This window comes from Miniopterus natalensis, chromosome 16 (genome assembly GCF_054644295.1).
Source record: "Miniopterus natalensis isolate mMinNat1 chromosome 16, mMinNat1.hap1, whole genome shotgun sequence".
Taxonomy (NCBI): domain Eukaryota; kingdom Metazoa; phylum Chordata; class Mammalia; order Chiroptera; family Miniopteridae; genus Miniopterus; species Miniopterus natalensis.
In genome coordinates, this window is record NC_142096.1 from 23,550,710 (window position 1) to 23,570,390 (window position 19,681).

Sequence of the window (19,681 nt, forward strand, 5' to 3'; positions counted from 1 at the left end):
TTTCATACTCCAAAAGGTGGCAGGTTTGATTAAGTTGCAGGTTTGCTTCTGGGTTGGAGCACGTACTGAAAGCAACTGATCGATGGATTAAAACAAACAAAAAAGAACATATAGTAGTATGTTAACCTTTGTGGGGCATGCAGAACATTGGTATTTTGAAAGCCTTTTCATCTTAATTCCATTATTAGTTGTTTTTGTTTTTTGCTCAGGATTAGGTTCTTGAATCTCTTTAAAACAATTGTTTTCTCTCTTACCTGTACCCCCACCCTCCCCAAAAGCCAATTTAAGGCATTTTAAGTACTTGATGTTCTTAGTATGTTATATGTTAAAATGTCAGTTTTCTAATGCTCCTTTATTAAAAGTTGATAATGTTAAGTACTTATACATAATAGGTAAACATACATACCAACAGCTAATATGTTTACTTAAAATTTTGTAATATTAAAGATATCTTAGATTTAAAACTATTAGTATTATATGTTTGCGTGATATGTTTTACATTTGAGGAAGAAGCATTATTTAAGTGTAACTTCCAAAAGCTTGATCTGGCAGTGACAACATTAAGGTACAAACAAAGCATGGGTTATGGTACAACCTTTTTGATAAATACATTAATTTAAATAAATATCTCTGGCCTTTTAAATTATTTTAATTTAAAAAGTCTTCATTTTCTTTTTCATTTAAACCTCATTCCAACTTGTTGGAAGTGTTATATTAATCTGATAACTTTATTTTTAAATTGTTATCCATTGACCATCTGGCTCTGAGGCATTAGAACAAAAATTTAATTCAATTAACTCATATTTCCATTTTTTCAAGGTAAATGTCAGAACTTGCATGCTTTTTCTTTGTGTATTTATTTCAAAATACTCTGTTCCTTTGTTTTTAAGGTAGAGCTAGAGAATTCTGTTCTGCTATTTGTATTTTTTACTCCTTAACATAGTACTTTTATTTAAAAATCGTAAAATTTAAGGATTTTTTAAAAATTTGTTTTCAACATTATAACAGTATATCTACAAATATCCATTTAGAAATATAAAAATATTCCCAGATTTAGCACAAATTGGTCACTTGTTCTTGTTCCTATACTTTTTTTTTTTTAAACCAGATTTCTTCAGAAAAAATTTTCTTAATGTTTTAGGATGACCAGAACTTTTTTTTTTAATCAATCTCATTTGACCTATAAAATAAAAATTGAATAAAGTTAAATTCTAATTCAGAGGCTGTCATACATTATTAGGCAACATATGATGTAACTAATGGTCCCTTTCATGGGGACCTTTAATGGAAATGAAACTCCCTGTATGTTTGTAAGACTAAAGTAGATGGTTCTTATTTAGGTCATTAAAAAGTTTTATTCTAATATTTTGGTGCCAGATGACACTCTTTCCCTATTTATAACTTATAGCTTACCAGCCCTACAACAGAATGGAGCCCCAGTCACCCAGGAGAGGATGCAGTGGCATCTTTTGCTGACATTGGATGGGTAGCCGAAGAAGAAGGAGAGTGCTCAACAAGACGCAGGTCAGTCTAGAACCTGTGAGAGCTGAGATGGGATATTTATTATTTTAAAAGATGTTACCTTTGCAGTATTTCCTTTTAATAGGTGAATTTGATCTCTAGTAATTAACCCAGTTGTTTTTTAGCAGTCATCTTTTCTGTTTAAAGACTCAGTATTGATAAAGTTCCTAGAGACATATAACTATTGTATCCTTAAGAATTACAGAATTCTCTGCCTTTTAGAAGTTCTAATATGAGAAACCAGAAAGAACTGTTATTAGTATGTTCATATAAGTATAGTATTAAAATGGCATTATTGGTGTAGAAAAATCAGTGTGGGTTATATTAGGGAATTTGTGTAATCATTGGAGAATGATTCCTAAAATTTCTGAATCAAAGTGAGTTGTGATTCAAAGGAAACAATATGTAAAAGTTAGAGAGAGACTTCCATTTATTTGAAAGAGCCTGAATAAATTATTACTATGCATCAATCTAATAAACAGTTATTCAACCTATTCAACTCTTCATTCTTACTAGGCATTGAGGATACAGAGATAAAATAGGATATAGTCTTAGTTTTCTAGGATTACTTGGTGTGCAAGAGGAGATTAGAAAGGAAACTGTTAATATTGATACTATACAGAAGGCCACTGTGGGATGAGAGAGCTTTGGCAAGGCTTCCCAAAGAAGGGGATGTTAAAGGTTTTAATTAGGATGCCAAGTGGCATGTTTAGGAAACTCCAAATGTCTCAGTGAGGCTAGGGAGTAGCAGAAAAGGGTAAGCTGTAGGAAATGATTATGAAAAGTAGGTAGAAGTTTAAAGGTTGAACATGTTAAGCTAAACATTGTGGAGCCATGGAAGATTTTTAAGCACCACAGTATTATCAAATTTGTATTTTATTTTATTTTTCAAACTGTATCCAGCTTTATTAAAGATACTTTTCATAAACAATCACAGTATTTCAGGCAGGACATGGGCAGACAATCGTTAACAGTATACAGCAACTTTCAAACTCCCTTCAATGAACTACCAAAATCAGAAAGCCACTATAAAACCCAATGAAGTCTTCATCTGATGCTCTGAACAGGGAAAGTTTAGAGTAAGGGTTGACATTTCGCATTAACAGTCATTCACAGAGCAAAAGTTTTTTATTTCAATAAACTCTACTTCATCCACTTTTCCTTTATTGGATGATGCTTTTGGTGTCAGTGTAAGAACCCTGTGCCCAGCCTTAGATCCTGCATATTTTCTCCTGGTACTGTTGCTGTTGTTTTTTAGTACGTGATCCTTTGTCTGGTTTGGTATCAGGGTAATATTAGCTTCATAAAATGAATTGGAAGGTGTTCCTCTTTATTTTCTGAACAGATTGTGTAGAACTGGTATGTATTCTTTACGTTTGGTAGAATTCTCCGGTGAAACTGTCTGGGCCTGGAGATTTCTTTTGGGGAGTTTTAAAATTACGAGTTCAGTTTTCTTATTAAAGTTATTGGACTATTTTATCACTTTGACATTGGATAAGATTAGTTTCTGCTTTTTAAGGAATTGGTCCATTTCATCTATATGGTAAGATTTATGTGTGTTTTAATGTTCTTAGCACTGCAGGTCCTTGAATAATGTTATTATTCTGTTTCAATGCTGATGAGAAGAAAAAATCAGTTCCCAGCAGGACGACTGTCTGTGTGGAATTTGCACATCTTCCCTGTGTGTGCATGTGTTTCCTCCATGTACTCCGATTTCCTCACGTGCACGTTAGGTTAGACATGTCTAAACTGTACCAGTGTGAGTGAGGCGAGTGTAAGTGTGCCCTGGAATGGTGTCCTGTCCAGGATTGGTTTGTTTTGTACCTTGAGCTGCCAAGATAGACTCCTGCCCTTCTTGACCCTGAACTGGAATAAGCAAGTTGGAAAAATTATTTTACTTGTTTTTATCAATCTTTCTTAAATATTTATACCTCACATGTATTTCAGTGTTTAATATTAGAAGTTTTGGGGGTTTTTAGGTGATGTTTTTGTGACCAGAACTGTGCCATAGGAACTTAACCCTTGTTTATATCAATTAGCTTATGGTTAATTATAGGTTTTGTTATATGGCCTTTTGCTTAAAGTTAGTTTCCAAAAACCCATTGAGGATATTAAATGAGAACTTACTGTATTCCCTCATTATCCTTTCAGTGACTGAAAGGTCTGTAATCTTTTTAAAGAACCAGTTCTCTATTTCATTTTTTTCCTGTTTTTCTGTTTAATTTTACTGATTTCTTCTCTTTATTATTTTTTTCCCTTTGCTTGCTTAGTTTATTTTGCTCTTCATCTGTTTTTTTTAGGTGAGAGCTTACATTATTAGAAACCCTTTCTTTTTTGTTATAAACACTTAGTGCTGTAAATTTCCCTCAACATTACTTTAGCTGTGTCCCACAAGTTTTGATATGTTGTTTTTTAATTTTTATCCAGTTAATTGTATTTTTAAAATTTCCCTTGACATCTTTGGCCCAGGGATAATTAAAAGTTTGTGGTTTAGTTTCTAAATGTTTGGAAATTTTTTTGTCATCTTTCTGTTATTGATTTCCAGTTTGATTCTGTTGTGGTCAGAGAACATACACTGTGTATTTCCATTCTTTTAAACTTGAGGTTTTTTAAATGGCCATACCCTGGGCCATTTTGGAATATATTATGTGGGCACTTGAAAAGAATGTATTTTCTGTTAATGTTACGTTTTATGAATATCAATTAGGTCCTGCAATGAGTTCTGTATTCCCGATTTTCTATTCTAAAAATTGTTAAAAGTGGGGTGGTGGTGTCTTCAACTATATTACATATATTTGTATATTTCTCCTTTCTGTCCTACCAGTTTTTTTGCCTTTCATATTCTGGAGGTCTGTTGTTTGGTGCATACACATTTAGGATTGCTGTGGCTTTTATCATTTTACTGTTATACAGTGTCCCTCTCTCTGTCCCTGATAACTTTCTTTGCTCTTAAGTCTACATTATAGACACAGCGTTTTTCTTTTGGTTGTTTGCATAATATATCCTCTTTTATTTACTTTCACCCTGCATATATTATTATATTTAAGCTGAGTTTCTTGTAGACAGTTGGGTCATATTTTTTTAATCCACTCTGGCAGTCTGTCCTTTAATTGGTATATGTAAACCATTTACATTTATGTAATTCTGTTAGGGCTTTAGTTTGGCTTCCCACCCCCTCCTCCCTTCTCCCTTTTCTCTTTCTGTTTTCAGAGAGAAACATTGAGAGACCCTTCAGTGTGTGGGTTGATGGTCTAACCACTGAGCCACATTGGCCAGGGAAGAAAAAAGTTAAATCAATCATATTTTGGCTATTCTGTCTCCTGCTTTGGGTACATCCATACTTGATACCTCTTTTTGTTTTTATATTTGTTTTGCTTCTTTAAAATTTCTCTGAATTACATACAAAAATATCTGAAGAGCATTTCTTAGTTCAGATTAATCTGCCTCTGTATTCCAGCTCTCAATAGCCCCCTATTTTGAAGGATGACAAAAGAGATTGGTTGTGAGAATAATTTGTTGATTGTCGTATAGAACAGATGTCTGTGGGAAGGGTGTGTGTGTTTTTTAAAGGAAGGAGTCTGTGTGAAAATGTTCATAAAATCTAAACTTTTTCATACACAAGGGAAGAACATTACAGAGCAACTCTTCTTTTTGGTTTTTCAGGCTCTAATAAATGTGGATTTCTTTGTGTCTTTTGAGAAGACATGATCATTTCAGGATTACTTTTTCAGCTTCTAAAAATACACATTTAAACTTCTACATTTTCTATAATTGCTTTGTTTGAACCTATAACCATCAACAGTATTTCACATAGAGAAATGCAGAATCGACACGATCATTTATAAAAATAGTATAGATATAAAATACAGGTGATCTGACACTGCTGCTTAAATCATTTTGCTAATGGCTTTTTCTCTCTTACTCGGGGACACTGGTATTCCAGATTGATGAGTGCTTTGTCCTTATTTTTCAGTAGATGGAAAAACAGGATAAAATTCACCTGTAAGAGTAACGGGGCGATGTAGAAGAGTTTTTTTAACATTGTAGTTCAATACTCATTTTCTCAGTTTAAAGAGAGTATGATGTTCACACATGCCTTGTAGTTGATCTTAATCCAAATTGTCTTGTTACCTTGTTCCAGTTTTGGATATTTTACAGTAAATGTTCATGGGATTTGAAGATTATCTTACTTGAATGAGAACAGTTAAAAACAAACTTATAAGTGTTTAATACTTTAGGTCCCTATAATGTCTGTGATGTCTAGGGGAATGCTCTCTACTAAAGTGACCACTAGTTCTTGAATAACAGTATTGTAACTTTTGTTTAGTAGCACTGAAGATTCTACTATCCAAAATTTGACTTGATTTGTTGTTAAAAACAAGCCATCACTTCCACTCTCAGATGTGAATATATTATTTTAGGCATGTGAACATGAAAGACGGTGGGGCAGAGACGAGTCTTTATCCACAGGTTCTGTGTTCCTCTCCTCTCTGCTCAGTTCCACTTCCATCCAGTTGTGATCCCTCCAGGTGCCCCTTACCTCTGGTGCTCATGGCGGTGGTGTCCATCCTCAGTCTTGAGAATACTCTGCTTCTGACTGGTTTCTTCCTCGACACTTGTTTTGAACTAAGGGTGTTTTAATTCTACATTTGAGCTTTCTGTTTTTACCCAGATTGTTAAGACTAGGTTCTGTCATTATCACTCTACCTATCTGCAGTTCCCCTAGTTCTTTCAGGAAGTAGTTTTTTGTTAAAGACAAAGTTATCAAGAACATTCTAATTTAATGTGTTTATTGTATAGAGCTGTTCAACAAAATTATTTGACCAACTTTATGAAAGGTAGGTAAAAATCAGAATTTAGCCTATTTTATCAACAAAGAGCCACAGTGATTTTTTTCAAAATTTTAATGTCTTATTATTTCTTTATTGTAGGTTGATTAGAGCACATTGCATGTAATCTGTAACTTATATAATTTTTCAAAGAATATATATATTTACTCAGAACATTGGTACTATTCCTTACAGATGTTTTTACCTTTGTTTAATCTTCATGTACTTTTAAAGAAATTTCATCACCTGTTCCTTCCCCTTGTCGGTATAAGAAAGTGGTAATTGCAGCTTTGCAAGCCAAACACATTTCCCTATCCCACTCATACTCCAAATAAAATATAGTATTGTTAACATTGGTTACTAGGCAAGAACTACGACGTTATAATTGTTTGATAATGTTACAGGTAAAAAACAATTTGTAAGCATCTTCTGTGTATGGTAATTCAATTAACAGGGCATGAACAGAAGTTAGATATAAAGGAAAATACCTGAATTCAGTGCATAATATCAAAAGCTAAGAATCCAGGAATGCCCCCATTCAAAACATAGTTAGAATTATCACAGCTCTCAAGCAAAAGTAAAATATCAATATCCAGTTAAAGGAAAACTAAAATGGAATTTAATGTTAGTATTAGTTTGACTACATATAACATAGAAGCCTAAAATAATGGCAACTTCAACAGGATAGGAGTGTATTTTCCTCTCAGTGTAGTTTATTTCTCTCTCAAATAAAAAACAGCCTAAGTAGATAGTCTGGGGCTGACAGTAGCTCCACAGTGTCCTCAGGGATCCAGCCAGGCTCTCTGCCCTCCTCAGTGTTGGCTTCCATGTCAAGGTTAGCTGCTGGCCCTGTATGACTCAGTCATCACCATGCACTCAGTGCTCTCAGGAGGAGGAGGGGTGAGGCTAGAGATGAGAGGACGTTTTTGTGGAGTCCTCACCCTTTCAGCAGCCTGTCTAGATGGATGGCTCAGCAGTGTGCCTACATCTTAGCCAAAACTCAGTCACATGACCACATGAAACTGCCGGAAGCTGGGATATGTTAACTTGACCCTGGCGAGTATTTCAAAATGTGTACTTTAAATATGTACACTATTTAGTTGTCAATTATACCTCAGTAAAGCTGGAAGGAAAAAAGGAAAAGGGCACCCTGGCCACTGTGGCTCAGTTGGTTGGGGTGTCATCCTGTAAACTGAAAGGCTGCGGGTTTGATCCCCAATTTGGGGCACGTACAGAAGGCAACCAATTGATCTCTCTCACATCGATGTTTCTCTCTTCCCATTCCCCTCTTTCTAAAATTAATAAGTATATCCTCAGGTGAGGATTAAAAAAAAGCCTTAGAAGCCAGGAAAACCTAATTGTATAAAATAGGAAAAAATGGATAAGCATATAATTGACAGTTCAAAAGAAATCTGAATTTTATTCTCAACCCCAAAAAACTCCTATCTGGAGCTGTGGAGCACTGCACATTAAATTTTTTACACCCAAGTGACTACTTAGTTACCATGTAGTTACTGAATGGATTCAATTATAATGGTTTTTTTTCCTTTTCAGTTTCTGATGCTGTATTTGGCCCATATTGTTACAGCATGTCTTGCAATTTGATGTACTCTACCATACATAGGAAATACACTGAGATGCAGAAGCCAAGAACCTGGGGAAGGGTTAACGCATTACTAACTTGATTTTGGAAATACAACTAGTAATTAGCTTACCCTTTTAAAGAGTATTAAAATGTGTCTTCACTTAGTTCAAATAAAAACAAAACATGAATTAGCAAAAACATTGTTGGAATCTGTGATGCCTTGTGCATATCATCTAGAGGTTCAGAAGAATGATGGCAACAAGAAACCCAGGCCTGGTATGTGTCTACATTAGGTCCACAAGTACTTTGTTGTTTTAAAACTTATAGGAGGGGATCTATGTAAGGTCAGCCTGAAACGTGGTTCTCAGATGTTTTGATATTTTCTGATTAATTTGCATTTAAAAAATTATTTTCTTACAAAGCCTGTGACAGCCAACCTTCTATCTTCCTTGCAGGACAGAGGTCAGGCCAAGGCAACCCCTTCAGGATGACCTTTTTTTCTTTGAGAAGCCCCCAAGCAGGCAGTTTTCCTTACCAAACTTGTCTCCAGAAGAGCCTCCACTGAGGACACCACTGGCAAATGAGGAAGCACTACAGAAGATCTGTGCTCTTGAAAATGAACTTGCTGCTCTCAGAGCTCAGATTGCCAAAATTGTGACCCTGCAAGAACAGCAAAATCTTACTGCAGGTCTGTAAATCCTACATTTGTTATAATCAGCAAACTGGAAATCAGGAGAATGTCACAAATTTTAAAATTTATTGGCAAGTAACAGCTATAAACCAAGCCAGTCCTCTACATAGTCCAGGACCCAATCAAGTTTAAGTGGTTTTAGCTTGTTTTGAACAATCTTGGTGCTATCAGAGAGGATGACAGGTAGGTATATCTGGAAAACATTGAAATTTCGGTACTTGAATTACTACTTACTACCTAGGTGAATGCTATGGGGAACTTAATGGGACCATCTCAAAATAGCCCTGACAGGGCTGAGTGCTACTTTTTTACCTGGAAGTCTTGAGGCAAGTACTTGACCTTTCTACCTCCCTTTCCTGCTCTAAAATGGAACTAACAGTACCTGTTTTATGGAGTTACCATGGGAGAAAATGTGGAAATGATATAAAATACCTTTAGCCCAGCCAGGCGTGGCTCAGCGGTTGAGCGTCGACCTAGGATCTAGGCGATTGAGGTTCAATTCCCGGTCAGGGCACATGCCTGGGTTGTGGGCATGCAGGAGGCAGCCAATCAATGACACTCGTCATTGTTTCTCTCTCTCTCCCCCCCTCTCTCCTTTCCTCTCTCTGAAATCAATCAAGATATATTAAAAAAAAAAAAAAAAAAAAGTAGTAGCTACTTAATAGTCATTTTCTCTTGCCCAGAGTAGAAACTGAATTCAGGTCCTCTGACTCCTGGTCAAATACTCTTGCTTTTATTTGTGGGGCATTGTCACTTTGGAGAAGAAACCATAGCCTTGAAATCCTAGTCCATTAACCTGTTGGCAAGTAGCAGTTGTTTTTCCTAGTGTTGTTCCTGAGTCCTGGCTAGACTCAGGATTACACAACTCTGCCTCTGGGCCACTTGGCTTGTGCTCCTGGAGTTTAATGTTATCCAGGCTGGTTAGGGCCAAGGTGGGCAGAGGGCGAATGCACTCTGGGCACCAAATGCTTGAGGAGTAATAAGTGTTAAGTGAAGTTTGCGTGTAACTTTAAAAACCAAGCATCCTGTCCTTCTGACTTTAACTTGCAGTTCTCTTTTGCTTTACCTCCCTCTCTTGGCAGAGTAGGAAAAAGTGCCATAAATAGATAATTTGGGGATTTATTGTTGGTGTTCTGTTTATAATCTAAACCCTTGAGTGAAACTTTTTTGCATCCCCTAATCAATGTAGTTCACCCAACCGGAAACTCTAACCTCCAATTATGCAGAAAGATGAGTTTTTAGGTCATTATTATATAACCACTTTAACTCTTATCTTAGTTAACTTAAGTATAATACCTTTTTTCTATTTCAGAAATCTTTTCTTTCAAACATATTCTAGTCATTGCAGGTGTATAATGCTTAGAATATCTTTTATGTGAATAATGTACTTAAAAGGAACCACAAATTTATCCAGTAGTTTTTTAAAACTTATCATAGTACTAAATTACCTAACTGAATGTAATGAAGATAGTTATTTATGCAGCACAGACTACTTTATATTTCTTCTAAAAGTAGTTACAAACTGTGCCACAGTCAGGCTTAAACATTTGATATCACAAAAACACTCCTGTTAAGTTAAATGGAACTTTTCCATCTGGAGAGTTTGGGATTAAATGATACAGTGACTGAGATTCAGGCATTTAGATTTTAACCAAGTAACCGAAACTTCCTTTTTACTTACATAACTGAGATTCTTTTTAAGGATATTGTTTTCAGGTATACAAAAGTCCTTAACATGATATAAAAAATTTTATTTGCCTGTTGCCATCAGGATTAAAATGGATTTTTCCTTATTTCTGTAGATGATTTAGATTCTAGCACATCTGTTACCACAGTACCACCCTCTGTCCCACCACCTCCCCCTCCGCCGCCCCTCCCTCCGCCAGTACTCCACCAAAGTACATCTGCTGTTGATCTGATCAGAGAGCGAAGGGAGAGAAAAGCTGGTGCTGGAAAGACGTTGGATAAGCACAGCCCAAAGAAACCTTCTATGCCAAACATGCTAGAGATACTTAAAGACATGAACAGTGTAAAGCTTCGGTCAGTAAAAAGGTGAGGATACATGTACCTTCTTTCCTACTTCCCTCATTTTAATGTCTTGTAAAACAAAGTACTGGGCTCCTTGAGAACTCTGCTTTATAACATAACTACCATGAATGATCAAGTTTTTAATTTACAAAAGATGGGCCCCAGTGGCTCCTTTGCAACTCAGAAATTCGCAAAATAAACATCTCTAGGTTACGTTTTAGTTTTTCTCCCATTGCATTCAAAGCCCTTTCATTTTGTAAAGTCTTCCCTGTCGGTCATTTACTCAGTAAAGCCATGTTGTGTAGTCACTAGGCTTCCGGAGAAGAATGGAACTGTGTACCTGCCCTGAAAGGACATAATCGGTGCTCTTGAGATGAACTGAGTGGCTGTTCATTGGGCACCTCTGTGCGCTTTCATTGAGCCTTAATTCTCCAGTTTCCATCTCACTGCTAGCAGTGTTTTCATGGGGTATCTGTGGTGCTAGAGAAAGGCTGTCAGGCCTAGAAAGGCACACAGAGTACTTCCCGGAGGGATGCTAGCATACTGAAATGTCTCGTTGGTTTCTGTTCACTTCTCTAAGGTCAGAACAAGATACAAAGCCCAAACCTGTAGATGCTACTGACCCTGCTGCTCTCATAGCAGAGGCTCTGAAAAAGAAATTTGCTTACCGGTATCGAAGTGATAGCCAAGGTGAGGCTGAAAAAGGAATTCCAAAGTCTGCATCAGAGGCCACTTCAGAAACAGTGTTGGTGAGTATTAGGTCCGGCTTCTTTCCTAGTACAACGTAGTATCCACACCATTGCTGAGCACCTACATTTTACAAGCTGTGTCCTCTGCAAGATTCAAAGGATTTAGTCTTTACATAGCAGAATTACTTACAGAAGAGCATAAAGAAGGAAGCAAAAATTAACCCCTGGTTTCACTGCTTAACATCTCCAATGGTAAATTTTTCATGCTGTGCTTAATATTTAAGCATAATGAAGTCAAATTTATTAAAATTTATATCTTTGGCCTATATGTTGTGATATAGAAATTCACAGTAAAGAAACATTTTCTCTTAGGATGCCCCATGAGAGTCTTCTGAAGAGGGTAACATTGGACGTGGGCCTTACAGGATGTGTGCCATGCTTCCACGAAGTCTGCTCAATTCTTAATCTATACATTCCTTTCAGTCAGGCACATGTCCCCCATGACAATAACTTACCTGTTGCAGAGAGACAGATATCTAGAAATTCTAGCATCTTTGAAAGTCTTTATAGACATTGAAAAGGAAACTTTGTGGTACTTTCTTGTTTTACTCACAGAAGTAAAATTGGACTAAGCTAGGTCTTGCTAAGGTGATTGTACTTTTCTAGGAAGCATTTTGGTCACCTCTTTGCCTTTCAATGTCATGTTTATAACAACCTGTCAATTCATGAAAGTTTTAATATTGCCTGGTTTTTCATATAGAACATACCAGCCCTTTGATCTGTGATTGGGAAGGGGTTATATCATTATATGAACCAATATCTTTATTTATACATTTTGTTTGTTTCTTTTCTAGTTTGGGCCACACATGTTGAAGTCTACAGGAAAAATGAAGGCTTTAATTGAAAATGTTTCAAATTCCTGAGAAACCTGGTTCAGCTAGTAGAAATCAACACTGTTTAGTAAATACCTGAATTTAATATTCAGTAGTCTCCTTTTAACGCTAACTAGAGGATTAAGCAATAGCAAAAGGACTCCAAGTTTTTGTTTGCTTTTATCAGGTCAGCTCTGAAGTTTTCCAGAACATATTTATATCCTTACATAACATGTTTTTAATGTATAGTCAGGATGTTTAGGTTTCCAGTTTTGAAAACAATGATCTAGATTTCTGAATGAAGAAAGGACATTTGTAGATGGGTGTTTTCAATTCTTAACACTAATGTATCTGTACAAATGTTCTAAATGCATATATTTGGATATAAGGCAGTCTGTAAAATTATCTAATGAGGGTGCTATTTGTTTTCAGTGATCATTCACTAGTCATTGACGGAAGAGCTGGCATAACAGTTTGTTAGAAATGAAATATTGTTAGAACAAGATGGGAATCTTCTTACCTCAAATAGAACTTTTATCTTAGATTTTCTCTCATATTTTCTTGGAAATGGGGTTTGAGTAGAAACTCTGCATAATACTCACTGCCGTCCATTCTGAGGAAGAAAGGGTAGTTTGCAAATAGGGAGGAATCAAAGTATTGAATTAAATCTCTTTTTAAATAAAGTGAAAACCAGAATGTTCCATCTTTTTTTTGTTTAATAAATGGCATCATAAAAATGACTTGTTGCTAAGTTAATACTTCTGGAAATTGTTGGCATAATGGAGTTTAAAATTTTTAATACTGGTCAAAATAATAGCTTTAAAATGGAACACTGAGTAGGTGAAAAAATTTCCTATTAGATGTTCATCATCAGAATGCTGCTCTGCCGAATTACATTATGCAGCATAAACCTTAGCTGTTATAGGAAGTAGAGAGCTGCCTTTTTCATCTAGGCTTCTAATGAATTGCTACAAGTGATCATTTTTAAATACTTGATAAATCTTCATGATTTCTTTATTTCTTTTAAACTCAACTATAGTTAATGCCTGAATCTCCTACCATGAGTAAATAGTTGGATTTATTTAAATATATTTTTAAAAAGTTGTATTTCCTCTAGGGGGTGGGAGATGAGAGTAGATAGACCCTAACTTTTAAGTTATTGAAAATATGTGCAATGTTCTAGATGTTAGCAAGTACTAGTTGAGGTAACTTACATGGTTTGGTTATCAGCTTAAATATGAACAGTGGCTTATTTTATACATGCTGTTGATGTACAATGTTTCTAATTGTTTTATATGGTTTAAAAATTCTGCTTTTAAAAGAAATTCATACAGTATACCTGACACACATATTTTGACCTCCTAAGAAGAAATTTATATTTGTATCAGTATTGAGTTTTGGCCAGTGCTCCAATTTGAAATAAAGAAAACTTTTTCCTTGGACCATAAAGCCTACATACATGTTTTCTTTTTTTTACTATAGGTAGGATTGTTTTATAGCACATGTAGCTTCTCAAGAGTAATTTGCTTTCTACATTTTTCAAGTGGAAATGTACTCCTTAGAATAAGTTACACTGTCTTTCATTCACCTTTCTAATCTTAAAAGGATTTCAGCATTAAAACTGAAGGGCCGTCACGAGGGATGATTTTCCTCAGTGCTCACCTCATTCAGTTTCTGGTTCTCTCTTCCAACAATACCTGAAGTGAAAGATTTAAAAAATTAACCTTTTAAGCCTCAGCTATAAAATGCAGTTAAGTAACTGATATGTTTTGTCTACTATGATTCTGACTAGTTCAGGGATTCAGTACATATACACAGTATGAGTCAGAGAACACTGGCCTTGGAGTTACACATGATCCATGTATGTGATCTGGCCAAGTCACACCTCTGTTTTTAAAATGGGAATAATGCTCAGCTCAAAAAATTGTTGATTAAATGAAATGATTTGAACACATTCTGTGAACAGTAAGTAGAGTGCTAAATAAGTTATTACTTAAATCATTTTATATGAGGTCACCATAGTTTCCAGTAGACTGATTTCTCCTACGATATATGGTTGGTCCCTGGTCCCTGGCCCCTGCACAGGCTTAGGGTGGAGCAGCAGGCCTAGAGTCTGTAGTTCTGGTTGTCTCCCCAGTCACAGCCTCTTCTGTGGAAGAATCCTGTCCTCTTGCTGTATTAAGAATTCCTGTAAGTCTAAGTGGGAAAGAAGACACCACAGGGTAATAATTACCAAAAACAAATATTTCGGAAAAACCATCCTTCTGATAACTTACCCAAAAATATTCTCTCTGGGTTAGAATCTGGCCAGTGGAAGTTTAAAACTTTCAGGAGTTAACCCAGGAAAATCAGCTCTGAGACTGTCAGGCAGAAAGAGATGCTTAGTTTAATGACAATATCAGTTATGTCTGTTGTCCCAGTGTTTTCATGAGCTTTCAGCCCCTCCTGAGTCCTTTCCCTTCTCATCCTAGAGATGTCATTCTTCTGAGCTACCCTACTGAACCTATTTCTTAGAGTTCTTTCTAGTTTTTCCTTGTCAATCTTGTGAGCAGGCTAGTTCTTTGGTACTAGTGCGTCACTTGAGGACACAGGATAATAAACAGCATCACCAAGTAAGGAACCAGAAGTCGTGTGTCTCCGTCAGGAGATTACTGTCCTTAATCCACTTCCTACATGCTGGCTGCCTTCATGTTCCCACAGCGGGAGGTCCTCCCGCCTCTCTGCAGGTCACAGCGTGCGCCTTCCATAGGTTAGAGTAGGACCTGGGTGATTTGGACATTCCCAGGGGGGTGAACAAGGCAGCCCACCAGCGCCCCACCTGTACCAAGCAGCGGGGCCGGCACCAAGCAGCCCCCCCGAACTGCCTGCCTGGCGGGAGAAGCCTTACCGGGGAGAAAGGCCAAGCTTCCTGACAGGATTTTTGCTGGAGCTACGCCATCTGCTGTTGATCTTGCCCAATGGCCACCCCTGTTCACTGGCCAGTGCGCTTTGCATCAAGGGTGAGAACTACTCTGGCTGGGGCGTCGTCTGAAATGCTGGTTTTAGCAACACGGGACGGGAGTACGTGAGACTGATCCCGGGCCCCGGCTCTGAATACTCCTTAACCCAGCTCGAAGGCAGACTGCCCAGCGCCTGCACCGCTGCCTTCCCTTCCCTTCCGCGAGGAACGCCGGGTAGTGCTGACTGGCAGGCCCGAGAACACAGCCTCCATAAGCTGGTCCAGTCAGTCCCTCAGGGATCTAAACAGGAAGCCTGGACAGAGGGGCAGTTGGTACCTGGAGTTCAAAGGATGACGACATGAGGACAGCTGTACTCCTGAGCACTTTATACAAAACATTAGGAGGAAATGAATGAGGCCACTGGTTTGGCACTTAACTGTGTCAATACATTATTTACTTTCTAAATCCTCGCCTGAGGATATTTTTCCCATTGCTTTTCAGAGAGTGGGGGCGGGGGGCACACTGATGTGAGAGACAGACATCAATTGGTTGCCTCCTTCACACACTCCGACCAGGCCCGGGGCTGAGCCTGCAACCGAGATACGTGCCCTCGGCTGGAATCGAACCCAGGACCTTCAGTCCACATGCTGACACTTAACCACTGAGCCAAACCAGCTACGGCACATTATTTACTTTTAAGAAACACATTTTACAGGCTAGGAAGCCACTCAAGAGATTAGGTAACTTGCCCAAGGACCTACAGCTAATAAATGACAAAAGCCCCAAACCCAGATCTGTCTAGCTGTAAAGGCTTTTAAAAACGACATGATGCCACCTTTCTGAGCAGAGCGCAAGGTAGAGATGAGAAGCGGGGCAGGAGTGTGGGAGGAATGAGCCGGTACAGCAGAGAGCTGCCCCTCGGAATGCCTGGCTGCAGGCTTGCTCCCAGCGGCCCCCACAAAGGTTCTTCTCCATTCCCACAACACGGATCCTCAGGATAAAGCCCCAGGTAACCTGAGTAATCTTCCCCATAATGGAAAAGGCTAACCCCGCATCTTGTGATAATTCTTAGAGGAAAATTCAAATGTTTGATTAGGAACCTGAAACATTCCTTTAAGGGTACTTTCTTCAAAAAGTTTAGATATATAACGTATATAAATTTCAGCTAAAATAAAGGAACTTGAAATATCATGCAGCCTCCTGATTCTTTATAGGAGATGGCTCAACAACAAACACTTAACATTTATGCTCAAGAATCTCATGTAGCCCTGGCCAGGTGGCTTGGTTAGTTGGAGTGTTGTCCTGTGCACCAAAAGGTGGTGGGTTCGATTCCTGGTTAGGGCACATACCTAGGTTGCAGGTTTGATCCCCAGGTGGGGTGGGAGGCAACTGATTGATGTTTCTCTCTTTAAAAAAATATCAATAAAAACATGTCCTCAGATAAAGATTAAAAAAAAAAAAAAAATCATAGCATCACAGTGGAGAAGACCCCTTTGTATCTTCCCTGAAATTTGCACCTATGGACTTCCGTAACCCAACAAAGGCACTGCTCAACACACTAGCATGCCAAGGAGGTCCACACACCAATACATAGGGGAGGCAGGATGGGGGGAAGGACAGGGACAGTGCCTGAGGACGCAGTTCCCCGGCCCCTGTGGCCGAGCCTGGAGCCCCAGCTAACATGGTAGAGGTGGAGGAGTTGGGGTGAAGCCCCCACACACTGGCCCGGGGAGGGTAAGGAGCAGAAGCAGCATTGGCCTGAAAACCTGGCTCCCTCCCTTGATTGCAGTGGAGCCCAGTAGCTGCAGCAGAGATGCATCCATGGCATCTGACCACAGGGAACCAGGTAACAGCGCTGGGGTTCACAAACCTGGCTGCCCCCCACTCACCGAATTCTCCAGAGTGGTGGTGCCCTGAGACCCAGGTGACACAGACACAGCAGGGACACACCACCACTGCGGGGGTGTAGGTAACACAGGTAAGAGAAAACAAAAACTTGTGCTACAAACAGCGTATCTACTAAAACGAAAGAAAGACCCCTAAGTATCATCAAGAAAGGTGCTCACTACTTCAGATGCACAACATCAATCACATGAACAACGAAGTAACACAAAGAAAATGACAATTCTTCAGAAATCAAAGTCATAGGACACTGGGATCTAAATGACAGAGCATTCAAAATCCAAAACTGCAGTCATGAAAAAACTCAATGAGATCCAAGGAAACTCAGAAAGGCAGTCCAAGGAGCTCAGGAATAAAATTAATGACCAGGAGTACTTTACCAAAGAGACTGAGACAATAAAGAACCACACTCTGGAGCTGAAGAACTGACTAAATGAGGTGGAGAATGCATTAGAAAGCACTGGAAACAGAGCAGACAGTACGGAAGAGAATTAATGAACTAAACCATTCCTTCTAAACACTCCGACCCCTGGCATTCATTCTGTACAACATGGAAACCCGCCATGCGTAGCAAACACTCCACACATCATTTTGTCACCCAAACACTTTGAGAACAGAGACCATGTTCTGGAATTTTTAATACCTTTATTATATCCAGCGCAGTGCTCTGCACACACAGGAACTTGGATATTGCTTACCACATAACTTCAGCATAAACAGACTAGTTAGTTTCAGTATAATTTCTGTTAATGACAGCTAAAAAGGAAACACATGATTAAACCACCAAGTTACTTGTTCAACAACCGCTTCCTGATGGCCCAATTTACGCTAGCCCTGTGCTGAGCACGAGAGACCAGATGAGGCCCGTGGTGTCCCCGACCCCTCCCCATACACCACCAGTCAGCTCACCCACAAGTACGGTCATTCTGCCGTGGACCTTTGGGGCCCTCCAAAAGACACAAGTTGTCTGCAGATCCATAGCAAGCAAGGAATGGCTCAGACTAAGTCTTGCATGTATCTGTACAACCTTATGCTTCAAATGTATGCTGATACTATGGTGTTTAATATGCACATTTATTTAAAAAACATTACTGAATGCATCATAGCTATCAGTCATCATATATTTTCCCAAGCAAGAAGATACTGACTGGGTGGGGATTTAAACAAAATATTTATACATTTTAAAAAGGACACATGAAAAACACTGTAAACCTCTGATGTGAAAGTTTCAAAGTTTTAAGAAAGTTGAAAGCTTTAAGAGGCAAGAAAGCATTTTGGAAAAAGAGACTGTTACAGGAATCTTCAAAGAATTACTAGCACCTCTAAACCTGTATGTCAGGTACAAATATATTTCCCAGGTTTGCAAAGGACATAAAATATTTAGTTATTTTATACAGAGAATCACTACAAACCATCACATTTACAGAATACAAATACCGGGACCCAGATCTTTTTTCATTAACCTAAGGCTTGCAAAAATTTTCTCTCCAAGGACCTTTACCCCTAAGCAGAGGAGATGCCCCCACAAGTGAAGAGTTGGGCCTAGAGCCCCAATGGGCTGCTACATGCTCAATTCTTTGAAGTCTCCTGTTTTATCTTTAAAATTTTGCAATCCATTCCATAATTTATCTAATTATTTTAAATTTATTTTAGATAAATTATTTTATCTAATTATTCTAAATTATTGAACTGTTCTCAAATTTTTCTAGAAAATTAATGTTCAAGGAATATAGGTCATATTTAAAAAGCAGTATAGACAGTGATTCCCACATACATGTAACAAAAAAAACCAGTTCAATGGGTTTATCATATGTATTAGGCAAGAAATGAGAGCAACACTGAGGAGTCTCCCCCTGAGAATGGACGTAAGACAATCCTTTGAATATCATTAAGAAACAGTGGATCAAAGCAAAAGCAATCGGTCAGACACAGGCAGATGGAGCCCAGGCCAGTTCAAAAGAGACAAGGCTGAAGGTACTGACATATCTACTGGAAGTGCCAATCAGAAGCTGATGTGGAGAAGCAGTGACTGGCAGAGAACCTCTAGCATCGTCCACGGGAAGAGGGAACCCTGCTCCACAAACGTGAATATCAGCAGGAAGGCCCCATAGGGAGATGGATGCATGAGGCAACTTGCTTCCCTTGCTCAGAATCCATGCTCACCAAGTAACCGGCTCATCACGATCTGGCTTCCCAAGATCTGCCTAAAGGGAGAGAATGATTGATAGTTATATTTCCCATTGTAAATTTAAATACGAACACTTTTTAAAAACATCAGTTATTGTGAGCTCCGTTAATGTGAGTTTGCTCTGATAGTTCCACTCTCCATGTGCTGACACACCAGGTCTATGAAGCTTGTAAAGAACTTTATCAGACTTCGGATGCATCCAATTTGCCAAGGTGCTGCCACCTCATGAGTGGCCAGTTGACTTTCCCCAGGAACACTCAGCTTTGCTACTGTCAGATTTCTGTACCCACACTGTCCAAAATGGTAGCCACTTCTACCCCATGTGGATACCGGGCACTTGAAATGTGGCTAGTATGAATTGAGATGCACCATAAGTGTAAAATACATACCACATTTCAAAGACTGTGCCAAAAAAAGAATTTAAACATCTCAATGGC

The 19,681-nt window shown here is 38.3% G+C and overlaps 1 protein-coding gene across 2 annotated transcripts in view; it reads left to right on the forward strand.

Moving 5' to 3' along the window:
* Positions 1–12,955, forward strand: part of MTFR1 (mitochondrial fission regulator 1) — a 35,581-nt gene extending 22,626 nt beyond the window's left edge. For both annotated transcript variants that reach the window (XM_087825409.1, XM_087825410.1), the window contains exons 4-8: positions 1,409–1,524; positions 8,391–8,623; positions 10,429–10,678; positions 11,235–11,403; positions 12,198–12,955. In XM_087825409.1, coding sequence (XP_087681535.1) covers positions 1,409–1,524; positions 8,391–8,623; positions 10,429–10,678; positions 11,235–11,403; positions 12,198–12,266 — 837 coding nt within the window. In that variant the 3' untranslated portion in view covers positions 12,267–12,955. The remainder of the gene's footprint in view (positions 1–1,408; positions 1,525–8,390; positions 8,624–10,428; positions 10,679–11,234; positions 11,404–12,197) is intronic.
* The last annotated feature ends 6,726 nt before the right edge of the window (positions 12,956–19,681 follow it).